The following is a 14,727-nucleotide window of genomic DNA, read 5'->3' as shown; positions in this document are numbered from 1 at the left end:
AATATCTGTCAACCTAAAATTTTATACACAGTTGAAAATTATCCTTCAAAAATGAATGTGAAATAAAGACATTCTGACACAAAGAAAGCTGAGAGACTTTATCTCCAACAAGAAATGCCAAAGAAGTTCTTGAGGCCAAACAGAAATGATACTAGATCTGCAAGAGGGAATAAGAAAGTACCAGAAAGGATAAATAGCTGGACAGATTAAAAAGAGACATATTTTAGTACCTTCATTATACACACATATTTACAATATTAAAAAAAAAATCAAAACCCCCTACAGTGTATGGTGGGTTTTGTAACACAGGTAGAAATAAAATATAGGACAATATCATAAAGGATGGGAGAGGGATAAATGAAATTATGCTGTTGTAAGTTTCTTATATATTTATGAGATAGAATAATATTATTTGAAGATAGACTGTGGTAATTAAAGACGCAAATTGTAATTTCTAGAGCAACCACTATATTTAATGTAAAAAAGAAACACTAGAAAGACCATCTAGGAATTTAAATGGAATATGAAAAAAAAATACCTAATTACCCCAAAGAAGTCAGGAAACAAGGAATAGAGAAACACCTGACAAATGGGAATGAGTGAATGAAAACAACTTCCCTTAACTACTATTACTGAGTGGTTTTGGAAATTAGTTTTGCTACAGACTTTATCAAGTCTGTTTTTCATGAATTAAACCTAAAACTACAAGGCAAAATATAGCTATATGTGGAGCTTATACTGCAGTTAAATCATTTCGACACAATTAACATTGTTTGAATCACAAATAATATAAAGCTGCTTTATACATTTCCTATATGGTCAAAAGTTAAGACAAGAAGCAAGATGTCCATTCTAACACACATTTGCAGCAGTTCTATTTTCTGAACTCAAACTACAGTTCCAGCAGTGGTTTTTGGATTTTGATGCAAGTGAAAAGGATATTTTCATATTTAAAATCCACTTCACTGTGCAGTTGAGGCACTTCTACCTAACTTTCAATTGGAAGTGATTAATCTGCAATGTAATGACACGCTAAAGGGGAAATATCAAGAGAATTTATAGAATTCCAATAAAATTGTATAAATGCCTTATAAGCAATAAGTATGCTCAAGTGAAACCATATGCTCATGGATTGATACATTTGGCAGTATCCTATCTGGATGAACAGATACTTCCAAATGAAATACGTAAAATCTCATGACAGATCACCATTAGCAGATAAACATTTGCAGTCAATTTTGATGATAGAGAACATTTAGTTTAAACTGGGGTTTAACTAAGTGAAATGTTATCCCCCTTAAAAAAAAGAGTTCCATTCCTCTCATTGTTAGACCTGTATTACAACTCTTATTATTACACCTTATATTTTGTCAATAAAAACAAAACTGTAGATATTTGTTTTCTCTATTGCTATATAAGTATCTACATATTCTCAATTTTGTCTCTTGGGGCACAAAGCCTAAAATATTCACTACTGGGCCCTTTGCAGAAAGAAATCACCAACCCCTGGCTAAATGCAATGTCTTCCACAGCTGCTACTGCGTAGTTTGCTTTGGAACCACACACAGTCTCCTTTACACGCCACTTTTGTTGAGTCACCTGGAGAAGGTAACGAGGAGATAGAACAAAGTTGAGAGTTAATTCAGTCCTGAGGTTAAATAATGGTAGCTAACGTTGATTGAGCAGATAAAGTATATAATAAGAACTCAGGTAATTCATCACTTTGTACATATTTGCTCATTTAATAAATACTCACAGGAATCTTAGGAGATAGGTAATATTCCCCACCCCATTTTACCCAAGCTGAGAGAGTGAGTTGCCAAAGATCATGCTGATAAGTAAGGGATGTAGAGGTTTACAGGACTTAACCCAGCAATGGGACATCAGAACCAACGCCTGCAACACCAGCCGAAGGATCAAAAGTAGACGCGTATGTGTGGGTTGAGGTGGGAGCAGCAGGTGGTCCAGGGCAGAAGAGCTGGTGTGGACATGAGCGCTCTTGGGAAGGACAGGACTACCAAGTGACATGGACTGCTGAGGTCCTCGGAGACTCACAAAATCCCATTATTCCCACCATCCCAGCAATAGGACTCTTTTCCCATTCCAACCCCTTTAATAAATTCTGGTTCAGAGTGTTCTTCGAATGACCGTGTGAAGAAGTCTGAACACAATTTATTATGTGGAGAGATGAAGGCAAGTGGGTAGGAAAAGTCCGTGGAATGGGGAGGGTCTGGGAAATCTGTCCTGGTTTGTCTGTATATACTATAGACACACATTATACATATGTATTTATATATTTGTAATTTAATACACATCCACACATTAAAGCCGTACGTATTAGCAGGGTTTAGAATTTAAACACAAGTATAATGTTCTCAACCTTCTGCAGTGGACACTTCAGAGCATTTTCAGAGACTATAAATAACAATAAAAATCATAGAGTGATCAGACTGCACGTACTCAAGGCTAGAACCTTCAGCCCGACAGGATTTAACCTCCTCTCAATTGTTTTTCCAACCAAATATTCCTCCCCCGGCAGGTTCCCGGGGTCGTCCCATCCGCCAATGATGGTTTCAGAGAAGCAGTCCTGGGGAGGGGTATTATCTCCAGGAACACGTCCTGTCAACTTTGCAGTCGAGTCACCTATTTCGGTTGGTAGCGGCCGCTATTGCTTTAAAAAGACAGAGGATTTCGAAACAGGGAGGAAGGGGGGGTCAGGAAAAGGAACTCAACTGCCTTTGATAACCTCCCAACAGCCTTTCCTTCTCCAGGACGCGTGCTCGGCTGGGGCAGCGCCCGCATCCCCGGCCTGGCGGGCGCGCGCCTCCTCTTTTCCGGGCGCCCACCTTCGCGGGGAATCCCCCGCGGCCAGGCTGGGCTTCTGCCGGCGGCCGCCCCGCTTTGTCTCCGACGTCGCGCTCCGCGACTCGCTCGCTCGCTAGCTCGCCCCTTTACCCCGGTGCGGGCTGTAACCCGATCTCCCATTTCCTGGTGGATTCTCTTAAAGAGGCCGCGGTCGAGAAGCAGAACAAAGGCTATTGTTTTACTTCCTCCTTCGGATTCCGCGTCCTTACCGGAATGTCCCTTCCTATATAATTATTTTCATTGCGTCTGCGCTCGGCGGGGGGTGGGGAAACCCTGTGCCTTTCAATGTATCCAAGAGACGGAGCTAGGGGAGGGGAGGCGTTTAATAAAACCTGTTCTGAGGTTTCTGGGGCCCCGATGGAACGTTTCTCGGCGTGTCTTCCGCGAGCCAGGCGGCGGCCCAGCGGAGCCTAGGACGCCCCGCGCCAGGCCGGCGGGGGCCGCGCCGCCCGCCTAGTTAGCACCCGCGGCCTCGCGCGGCCCCGCTCCCCGGGATCCTCCGCCCGCGCCTCCGCCGCCGCCCCTCCCCCACCCCGGCCCGGCTTTTATTTCTCCGATGCGGGGCTGTAACCCGATCTTTTATTTCCTGGTGGCTCCTTTAAGAGGCAGAGCTCAGTGCTGGGAATTCACGTCAGTTTCTGCACTGAAACTCTCAAGATCAATGAGCAAAGAGCTTTCTCAGTTCTGCCTTTCAGTTTCTCTCTTCCAGGAAGGAAAACATTCGAGAGAGAGCGCGAGGGAGAGCGGCGGGAGGGCGGGGGGCGGGGGCGCCGGCCCGGGTGGGAGGAGAGAGCGGGAGGCCGGCCGGGCTGCGTCCCGGGTCGCCGTGCCGCACCACGACCTGCAGACCCCGCCGCCGCGCCGCCCGGCTCCCACGCCCCCGCCGCCCCGCGCGGCGACTCCGCCGGCGCCCGCCCCGCCCCGCGCGCTCGCGGCCCCCCGGGGCGGCCGCCGGGAGAGATGCTGCAAGAAACTTCTTAAATGACCGCGTCCGGCCGGCTGTGGAGCGTTTCTGGGTTGGGGAGAGGAAAGGAAAGTGGAAAAAAACTGAGAACTTCCTGATCTCTCTCGCTGTGAGACATGTCTGAGACTCCTGCTCAGTGTAGCATTAAGGTAAAGATCTTCTCCCCCTCCCTCTCCGGGGTGGAAAACCTTGAGCTGCACCGGCCCGGCCAGTCGTACTGGGCTCTTCAGTTGTGAGGGGACTGTTGCAGTCGCTCTGTTCGCAGGAAATTATTTGGGGCGCCGGGGAAGGAGACGCGGCTCGCGGCGGCAGCGTACCCTTTAGTGTAACCTTGCTGCTCCCCCCCTCCCGCCGAGCGCCCTGTCGGCTCCTGCGCCCTCACCTCACCCCTTTGCTTTTTGACAATGAAATGCCAGTCACCGTCGGTCTGGAGGAGCCCGAGTGGTCTCCAGGACTGTAAAACACCCCCGTAATTAGTGCGCCTTTAAAAAAACCTGGTCCCTATTCGTACTCCCAACATGTGACCGAAATGGAACTTTTGTTCCCGAGGGGTGGTCTCCTTAGAAAAAAAAGTTCTCCGGCTCCATTGGGATTGGAATCATTTCTTTTTTTTTAAGGGCTCACAGAGTCGGATCAGACAGATTCCCCCCACCCCCGCATTGTAATTGCAAGCGCTTGTCGGAGAGACAGTCGTGGTGTCAGCTTTTCCTGGGCATTGCACAATGAATTTCTTTTCTTTCTTTTTTTTTCCCCTTTAAACCAAGGTGAATAAAGTCGCTGAATGGTTATTTTACTCTGATGCATATGAACGCTGAGCAATCCCAAAGTAGAAAACTCCCTTGTTGCAGAGAGGGAGAATTACCTAAGTGACCAGACAAAATGACCTTCCCAGTTTGACAGTGCAGAGAGGAGAGCTAAGAGTAGAAATCTCCCAGCTTTCTGGCCATGGTTTTCAGTATTGTAAATGCAAGATGGTGAAGGATGTTTGCAAACACAGCATTTACCTTCCAAGTAGTTGTGTGTGTACATTTATATATATGTGTGTCTATAAAGGCTAGTGGTGTTGCGGTTTGTTGCTTCTAGAAAGTTGTCGTAAAGTTTGCCACCGTGAGGAGGCAGACTGATTTGTCCATCTCCCCCAATTATTTTGCCCGTCCTTGCATTTGGTGTGCACTTCCATTTCACTGTTCCATCAGTACCCAGATGGAAAAGCCTTTTGCTTCTGTGAGACGCTGAAGCTCCTGAAGTTTGTGGCTTGGCCCATTAACTGTTCATTGAGGGAACCCTGCAGAGACAATGCACAAGTAACCAGTTTTCTTCATCTATGGAGAATTCGAGAAACCTTTCCTGCTTTAACACGGCGTTTCCATAGGATCTGTTTAGAGGAAACTATTTTCTCATGTTTGCTTATTAGGGTTTCATAATTATACTCAGGTGTTAGTGTTTCTTATCAGGCAAGATTCTCATGGGGTTTGAATTAGGGCTAATGTGAACTGAAAAGGTGGGTTGGGTTTCTTTGTTTTTGCCTCGCAAAAAAATGCCCGGTGGAACTTTCGGGTTTCTGTGTTTGTACATATCTGGGGATAGCAGTATGTCTGCGGTAGCAGGGGAGTGTCAGAGTAAAGATGTTAGGTAGGTTTATACTTCAAAACCAATTTCTTTTGCTGTATAAATTTGATTCTACGAGTTCAGGAAAATCCTACGGTATGCCTGATCTAATTTATCTGACACTACATAACACAAACAGAGGTAACTAAATACTAGGGTATGAAATCAGTAAATTGTATTTAGCTCTATGGCAATAAATCTGACCTGGGGAGAACCTGGACCAACTATGAGATAGTGATTTTAGGGTGAAAACAACAAAAAACAAGCCTTTCTGTGACTTTTCTCGATGTCTCTTCTAAAGAGACTGCATATGCCCCCTGTTCTGAGGGGTTTATGTTTGGGTACTGCAGGTGCTCACCTTATTGTACCCCAGTGGGAGGCTACAGCAGCCCTTTCCTTACACACATGGATGGAATCATTCCTAAACCCAGACAGCACACTGTCTTACATGTGACATAAAAATTGCAGCCGTAGTTTGTATATCATTTTTTTCCTTATTGTTTACCCCGCAGTTCTTTTCGGGAGCCTCTTTTCTCACTCTGTATTTCTCTGTAATTAGATTTAATGGTCTTCACTAGTAATGAAAGTATCGCTTTTATTTTAGATTGCTCTTTATGGAACCAGAATATGACTGTTTGCTTGGACTGTGCATATGTTTAAATGCACATATGTGAAGTGCGTTTTTCCACAGAGTTTGTTTAGTTTGCAACGTTCCAGTAAGAAGCGCCGGAGATCAAGGACTGGGCTTATTCTAGCTTGTCTGAAAATGCTCTGGTGATATGTGCGGTGTTTCCCTCAGTCCTTGGGATGTGGTACAGTGACTGCATAATAAAAAATGTTTGCTGGGAACCCACAAGAACTGGGATTTTTTTCTACAGTCCAGTAAACAATAAAGTTTTCTGTGGAGCAGAGAATGAGTGTCAGGAGCTTTCAAGGATGACCTGATGGCTCTGATATCCTGAGGACATGTGACACGGAAGGCTCTCTGTGTGGAGAGATTTCCTTCACTCCTCCTGTCTACTCCTGAAACCTTCCTCCCTGGCTCTCATTCCTTACAAGCAGCTGGTCAGCAGGCAGTAAATTCCTCAGCAGCTGGTGTGATGGAGCACAGAGGAGCCTGACCAGAGGCAGCCACAGAGGGAAGTACTCTGTTTACTTCTGTGCTAGAAAAGAGTAGTGTACGATTTCGGTGGAATTTCCAGGGTGAAAGTTTCTGAATCAGTCAGTGACATCTTTGTATCACTTTCATGGTGGTGGTTGCTGATGAATGCCTGATATTGGCTTTTATATTTCTTTTGCACTTTATAAGCATGTTCCCGGCACCACAGGGAAGTTAATATCAGACACATGTTTATAGCAGAAGACAGGTTGACCAGCCCAAGGTCACCCAAACTATGGCTGCGCCCCACTGTTTGTCTGCACTGGGCGCCCTCATCGTGAGAGATTAAATGCTTCCATTCCTGACCATTTGGGGTTGTTTCAATGTAAGGACGGGGTCACCTAACTCTGTAAAAAGTCAAATTATTTTTTTCGGAGGATCGTGTGGCTGACTGCTGGGTACGGGAGAAAGGAAGAGGCTATCTTTTCCATCATCAGCCTTCACCTTCAAGTCACCTGTTCAGTTTTAACTTCAGCCAAGTTGCAGTGGAAAGTAACTATGGCCCAGCAGACACAGCCCTGCGTAAGGCTGGCTGGGCGGCCGGCTAGAACTATCCAGGATAGTACAGAGAAATAGTTGCGTAACATCCCTGGCCCCTCCTTTCCCTGCCCTCCGTACTGGTTGGCTTTTTTAGCGGAATGCAATCTCTATTTTGCTGCTTTCTGGGAGTCTCTGGGTTTCCCCTCCTGGGCTCTGAGCTCCTTGGGTTTAGTGGCGATTATCTTTGCGTCCTGGTGCCCACCTTGGCACCTGGCTCAGAAATGTGTGTCAGTAATGTTTGCTGACTTGCAGTGAAGCATGGAAGGAGGTCAGTACCCTTTCCGCTCTCTGTCCTGTGTGCTCGGAGTGACTTAACACTTCACCCACAGGCTAGCATACAGTGGTTACTAGGGCCACTCTGCTGTCACAGGGAGGCCTAGAGCACTCCCTTGGGTGTCTGCCTAAAAATTATTACTGGTAGAATTTTGGCCTAATAATAATGTTTTCTTATTTTGATAACATTTTCAAAAACTGCTTTTGTGTCTCAACAAACAACAATATGGAACTGGGTAAAAGATACGAGACAGGGGCTTGAGGAATCACTGGAGAAGGTTCAGATTAGCAGGCTTCTAAGTTTTCCCCAGGGTCTTCAGCAAGTGAATCAGGGAACTTTGAGAATCTAAGAGCTGAGAGACTATAAAGATCACCTGGGCCAACGTCTGATTTTATTTTATTTTTTTGCTGTGTTGGGTCTTTGTTGCTGCGTACGGGCTTTCTCTAGTTGCGGTGAGCGGGGGCTACTCTCCATTGCGGGGCGCGGGCTTCTTACTGCAGTGGCTTCTCTTGTTGCGGAGCGCGGGCTCTAGGGGCACGGGCTTAGTTGCTCCGCGTCATGTGGGATCTTCCTGGACCAGGGCTTGAACCCATGTCGCCTGTATTGGCAGGCGGATTCTTATTTATTTATTTATTTATTTATGGTTTCGCTGGGTCTTCGTTGCTGTGTGCGGGCTTTCTCTAGCTGCGGTGAGCGGGGTCTACTCTTTGTTACACTGTGCGGGCTTCTCATTGCAGTGGCTTCTCTTGTGGCAGAGCACAGGCTCTAGGCCTGTGGGCTTCAGTAGTTGTGGCACGTGGGCTCCAGTAGTTGTGGCTCGCAGGCTCTAGAGCACAGGCTCAGTAGTTGTGGCGCGCGGGCTCAGTTGCTCCGCGGCATGTGGGATCTTCCCAGACCAGGGATCGAATCCGTGTCCCCTGCATTGGCAGGCAGATTCTTAACCACTGCACCAACCAGGGAAGCCCGGCAGGAGGATTCTTAACCACTGCGCCACTAGGGAAGTCCCTACAACGTCTGATTTTTATGGAGAGGAGGTCCACACAGCTAAATTGTTTGCTTCAGCTGATCGGTGACTGAGCCAGGTTTAGAGCAACGCAGACCCCCTGGTTCTCAGGCCCCTGTCCCTCACTGGGCTGGGTTCACGGTGCATCCCTATAAGAGGCCAAGGAGATTCGATACAACAGGCTGCACACTCTCTAGCACTTCCCAGCTTGGTCCATTTTAATCGAAAGCCAGCTGGTATGAGGGCACAGAGGTATGTGCCAAGGAAGATGGTGTGTGTGGGAGCCCTGGGTCCAGAGGGTATATTGTTAGATGTGAGAAGAGGAAGGAGTAGGAGGGGGGGATGAGGGAAGAAGGGCTTCATGGACTTGTATTTGCACCACCATCTACAGCAATGCATTTTTTGTATTCTGGTAAAAAGCATGTAGCATTAAATTTACCATCTTAACCATTTTTAAGGGTACAGTTCAGTCGTGTTGTCTGTTCACGTTGTTGTGCAACTGATCTCTAGAACTTTTTCATCTTGCAACACTGAAACTCTATACTCGCACAACACCCATTTCCCCTCTCCCCTTCTCCCAGCCCTCCGTAACCACCTTCCTATTTTCTTTCTGATTTTGACTACTTTAAATAGTTCATATGAGTGGAATCATACTTTCTTTACTTCACTTAGCATAATGGCCTGGAGGCTCATCTATGTTGCAGTATGTGACAGGATTTCCTTTTTTCAAGGCTGCGTAATATTCCATTTTATGTATATGCCATATTTTCTTTATCCATTCATCTGTTGATGGACATTTGGGTTACTCTCATCTCACAGGTGTTGTATCTCACAGGTGTTGTGAATACTGCGGCGGTGAACATGGCTGTACAAATGCCTCTTTGAGATCCTGCTTTGAGTTCTTTGGATTTATCCCCAAAGATGGGATGGTGGGGTGCAGTGGTACTTTTTTATACCATGTGAGGGACTGGTACTTCTGTTTGGGGCTGAGGGTGCTGGACCTGTTAGCAGGGCCTTTTCTGAGGAATCCTTGAGGGGGCCCTAGGCTCAACTGTACACCTTAATTTATACACAGTAGGCTCTGCATCAGCTAAAAACATGGCAGCTGGTCCTAGGGAAGTAGCTTACCTCTTTAGCATAGGTAAGTGAAGGGAAGAAACACCCCAAATACGGGCACCAGAGGAAGGTGGAACTAAAACAAATTCTGGGCATCTGAGTTGAGCACACTGAGGCAGGCTGGGGGCAGGTGGGGAGGGCGTGTGAGGACCATCTTGAAGAGCAGGTGCGTTCTGTTACGGATGTTGAAAAGTTGCCCTGTGGTGTGGATCTCCCGGCTGAGGGAATCAGCGCCAAACGAAGCCCCCTAGGGTGTGGGGTGTACAAACGAAGTATTTGTCTCTGTGAATGCTACTTCAGGAGACGCACGGATGGTGGTTTTCTGGCAGAGTCCTTCACTGCCGCATTTGTTGTAGAAACCAGTCTCTGTGTGGATGCGTTGAATAGCACGAGTGTAAGTTGACGCAGGGTTCCCACGCCAGAAGGGGCCCAGCTTAAAGACCAGTCGCTGCCAAGCCTAGTATTTGGAGAGAGAAAGGGTAAAGTTAGTGAGAAGTTAGAACGATAGCCTGTTAAAAAACAAACACATTTTCATTGATTTTTGAACATACAGGAACCAGCCTAATAGAGCGTGGCTTTCCAGGGTGTCTCAGGCTGAGCCTCTGTGCGAACAGGCAGAAATGACTTGTGTCCACACCATCAGCTGGTGAGAAATGAGGGCTGCCGTGTGCTGGAGACGGTACCTTCCGCATCGAAATAGTACCATCAGTATGTTGCTTGCTCTGTGAATTTTCTTGATCACCCTTTCTTTTTAGATAGTGAAAGTATACAGTTCAGCCTGGTCTTTGGCTAAATGACCTTGAATTTGGGGAGTATGTGGGGTGGTGACAAGGAAGGTATTAGCCTGTGTTTGTTAGGTGTGGAGCCCCAGATGAGCTAATTGCTTACTCAGGCCTGTGGACTAAGCGTATGGGAAACTGTGGAACACCTGCGTTTGGGAGCCTTGTAAGGTCTGGGTAATTAAAGGGGTTTGTGTGCTGCGTTGGTGGTCATCCTGCATCATCACCACCATCGTTTATTGGATACTGCTGTGTGCTGGTCCTTGGGCTAAGCGTTTTATCTGCATTATCTCGTTTGCTCTTTACTACTCCCTCCGGGATGCAGGTTTTCTCCCTGTTTTGCAAAGGAGGAGCCTGAAGCCCATAGCTGTGAAGCGATGTATTGGTCTGAGATCTTCCAGGCTGTACTCTGGCCCGAGCTTCACCGAGTCTACATCTCGGGACTACAGTTCCAAAGCACTTTCTCTCCTGACCCAAGACGCAAGGACAGCCACCTTTATGAAGAAAGTTAGGAAACCCAGAGTAATGGGGCTGTGGGGGAGCTTCCCACAGGCCAAGATGAGAGGTGGGAATTGAGCCGGCAGAGATGCTCCTTCCCTCTCTGGGTGGGTGCCCCCTAACCGGCCCTCTCGTGGCAGGGTAGCCAGATGGTCACGTCGCACCACCCACCTTGGAATGGACGTCCAGATCTCCCATTTGTACACCAACCCCTGATGTTCTCTAGTGATACTTTGTCTGTGGGTGGGTTCATTTGTGCCCTTTTCATGTTTTTCTCAGAAATCTTTTCCCTCTCTGCCTCGCTCTGCTTTCCCCCAGTGTCTCCTTACCCCATCATCAGGTGATCAGGTGGGTGACAGGCCAGGGCCGTGTTGTCTCATCCTGCCCACCCTCGGAGCTAGACACCTTGGTCACACCCTGGTCAGTCTCTCTCCTTCCACTGCTTTTTTTTTTTTTTCAATTTCAAACTTTTTACACAATCCACGAATGCAATGCTTTTTAACCATCCCTCATGTCCATCTGAAGATACTGTGTGATTTCTAGGAATCTATTTGATGTCTCTTCAGGTGTTCCCTGATTCCCCCCCCCCCACCAAAGGAATCATCTTTTTTCTTAATAAATTTATTTATTTATTTTTGACTGCCTTGGGTCTTTGTTGCTACACGTGGGCTTTCTCTAGTTGTGGCGAGCGGGGGCTACTCTTCGTTGCGGTGCGCGGGCTTCTCATTGCGGTGGCTTCTCTTTGTTTCGGAGCACGGTCTCTAGGTGCGCAGGCTTCAGTAGTTGTGGCATGTGGGCTCAGTAGTAGGGGCTCGCGGGCTTAGTTACTCCCCAGCATGTGGGATCTTCCTGGACCAGGGCTCAAACCTGTGTCCCCCTCATTGGCAGGATTCTTAAGCACTGCGCCACCAGGGAAGCCCTATCTTTTTTCTTGATAGCTTGATACCTGACCCTACTGGCCTTGTTCTAATTTCCCGAAATGAAGGGAGAATTTGGGCCCTCTGACTTTATACATTTGTGGATTTGAAGAGCTTTAATGAAGCCTGTCTTCAGAGCAGACATAGGGAAGGAAGCACACAGAGACATGGCGTGGAGGGAGTTAAGAAGAGACTAAGAAAGCCTAAGTCCTGATTCTCATGAAACAGATGAGGAAACTGGCCCGTGCAGCATTTAAATAGCCTGCTTGAGATCACAGTACTCTTCAAAGCTGAGCTGGAGTCAGGATCCAGGTGTTCTGTCCCGGGACCGTGTTCCACTCACACCAGGAAAATTGGCAAAAAGCAGACAAGACCTCAGAAAGCATAGCTTCATGGTGAGGACTCCTATCTAGAGAGTGAAACCCCTTTGTCTGGTACCACACAATGACCGACAGCATTAATGATCATCATTATGACCTTGTCCAAGTTGAAGACAAACTGTAAATTATGAGATTTAGGAAGTTAGGAAATAGTGTCATGCATTTTGGAAAGCTGTCCAGCGAAAATGGTTGGCATAGAAATAACGTTACGTTTTTAGAAGGCCACGCTTCAGCTATCTGGACGAATGACTTATAAAAATAATACCTTACTCCCCAAAGAAGACAGGAAAGAACTACCCAGTAAATCTGCACGCTCACCGGAGCTCGTGTGTTCCTCGGGGGTATTTTCCCTTTGTATGTGGGAGTCAGACACACGGAAAACGGTCTTATTTCCTGAATGACCTGGAAAGGGCGTGTGGCCCCGCTGGTGTGAGCACCGTGGGTGCGTACGCTCAGGGATGTGACTGTTGATCCCGTGTAGTTCCAGTCAGCGCTGCTTCAGAGTTTGATTTGCACTTTGTTCTGCCTGATGCTATTCATCGGTTCTTCTCTGTAACACTGATTTCCCTTAAGGGGGTGGTAGGTTCCCGAGAGGAGGAGAGCGGCCATTGCCATACCGTGAAGAGCTTCTAGGGGAAGGAAGGACGCTGCAGTAGACAGACCTGAGTGCGAATGCTGCTGCTTGAACTTGTTCATCTTAAGCTTGAACCTGTTGAGTCATCTGAAGTGGTAATAAAAACACCTGTCTTTGGGGGCCGTTGGCACTGCCTTACGTTGTTTTAAAAACACCCAAACTTAGTTATTCTCCCCCTTTATATATCCTCCCATCACAGGGATCTAGAAGGGGCGAGAGACTTTCTAGTCCTGTGCCTGCCTTATACCGTTGAGAAAATGGAGCTCAGAGATGTGACGGTATTGCTCGAGCTCCCGTGGCTGGTTTGTGGCACCGCCTGAACTGAACTCCAGGCCTTGCAGGTGGGCCAGCTCCCAGGCTGGGCTCTTCTCACCGTCGCCATGAGTTTCTCCCAGGGTTGGGGTCGCTCAGTCAGCGCTCAGCAGAGCCTCGCTTTTGACTTTCATTGAATACAGACCCCAGTAACAGGAGCAAGGAGCCAGCTGTAATTATGGTAGAAACAGATGCCTCTTGCATCTTCAAATTGTGAGGGCAGAGCTAGTAGGGTTCTGAATAAGTTTCCAGAGATGAAAGGAGAGGAAAAACCCCGAAGCCTGGAAGTACTGTGCAAGGCCTCTGATGGGCGTTATTACTCAGCCCTCAAGTATTCAAACCTATTCAGGGATCTGCCTGTTCATACAGTTGCTTATTATTTGTGACCGGGCCGAGACTCGAGAGGGAGCGTCCATTCTTCAGTCCGCTTCTGTGTGGCACGCAGCCCCGTGTCTGTCTGACCACAGAGCAGACACTGTTTGCCGTGGGCGGTGAATTTCCAGTTCCAAGCGTCAGGAGTGGATGGGTCTTCGTGGAGGTTTAGACGGAAGAGTTTGAAGAAGCCAAATTTGTAACTTTGGGGCATGAGGGAACCTTTGTTTTTAGTAAATGTGAAGAGGGGCGCTGAAGTATTTGTTAGCAGTCTTTTGCTGTGGACTTACAGTGCGTTCCTGCGTTTTCCTTTGATATCCATTTTAAATGAGAAGATGAAGTGGGGCCTGGAAAATAGCCCTTTTTGAGGAACAGTGGAGAGAATGTGCGCGGCCTCCGCCGCCGTCCCCAGAAGCAGGTGTGGGCACTTTTAGGCCGTTGAGGAAAGAGCTTAGGTCTGGAGAGCAACCGTTCCTCTCCCTTCGCCCTGGAAAACACAAGAGAACTTTGGTGATCTTTCTGCTCAGCTCTCTTGCAGCCCTCTCCGGTGGGTTATGATGAGGCCAGGTGGCTTCATCTTTCTGAAGATTTCTCTGTATCATGAGGTCACTAATCCCTGATTCTGTGACATCCCCTATACACGAGGAAGCAGCAACCAAAGATGAGATACTGACTCTCAAGTATTTCCTGGAAGAAATGAGCTACAGATAGAAATCAGCATTGTAATTAAAAAAAAAAAAAATCAACCCCCAAAGAACAGGCTTTCTGTCTCTGAAGTCACCCGTGTCCCTAACACCTCCCTGGGTCTCTGGGGAAAGTGTGGGTCTAGGTGTGCAGCGGTGGCCTTGCGTGTACCAGCCTGGCTGTGGTGTGGCCAGAACAGTGCTGGCATCCCTGACAAAGACTCCAGGTCAAGAGACAGTTTGGGACCAGTATTGTCTGAAGCCTAATAATTAGTACTCGGATAAATAGATCTGCCACTGGTGTAGCCAAGAGGAACCGTACCTGAGATGTTATAAAAGGGGAGCAGGCGTTTGCTGAGTACTTTTCTGGACTGCTTGGTGGAAGCTCAGACAGGGAAGGCAACTTCTTTCCATGTTACTTCCTTCCTTCATTGTTCTAGACCATATATCTTTCCCAGACACTATCTGTGACCGTCACGTCGGCCTCCTGCCAGAGCAGACCACGTGGTCGTGTCTCCTGACTCAGCCATCTGGTCCAGCGCTGTCTTTTCGTGTGTAGGTTTGTGATCACAGGCCGGGCACCCGAGGGGACAGAAGTGAGTTCTCATTTCTTTGGGCCTCTG

The 14,727-nt window shown here is 47.5% G+C and overlaps 1 protein-coding gene across 2 annotated transcripts in view; it reads left to right on the top strand.

Annotated features, from left to right (window-relative positions):
• The first annotated feature begins 3,817 nt into the window (after window positions 1-3,817).
• The window catches only part of ETV6 (ETS variant transcription factor 6), a 241,270-nt gene continuing 230,360 nt past the window's right edge, over window positions 3,818-14,727 (top strand). For both annotated transcript variants that reach the window (XM_030841372.2, XM_030841371.2), the window contains exon 1: window positions 3,818-3,978. In XM_030841372.2, the coding sequence (XP_030697232.1) occupies window positions 3,946-3,978 (33 nt within the window). In that variant the 5' untranslated portion in view covers window positions 3,818-3,945. The remainder of the gene's footprint in view (window positions 3,979-14,727) is intronic.

Source organism: Globicephala melas, chromosome 10 (assembly GCF_963455315.2).
Source record: "Globicephala melas chromosome 10, mGloMel1.2, whole genome shotgun sequence".
Lineage (NCBI taxonomy): Eukaryota > Metazoa > Chordata > Mammalia > Artiodactyla > Delphinidae > Globicephala > Globicephala melas.
This window is presented reverse-complemented; position numbering and strand designations above follow the sequence as displayed.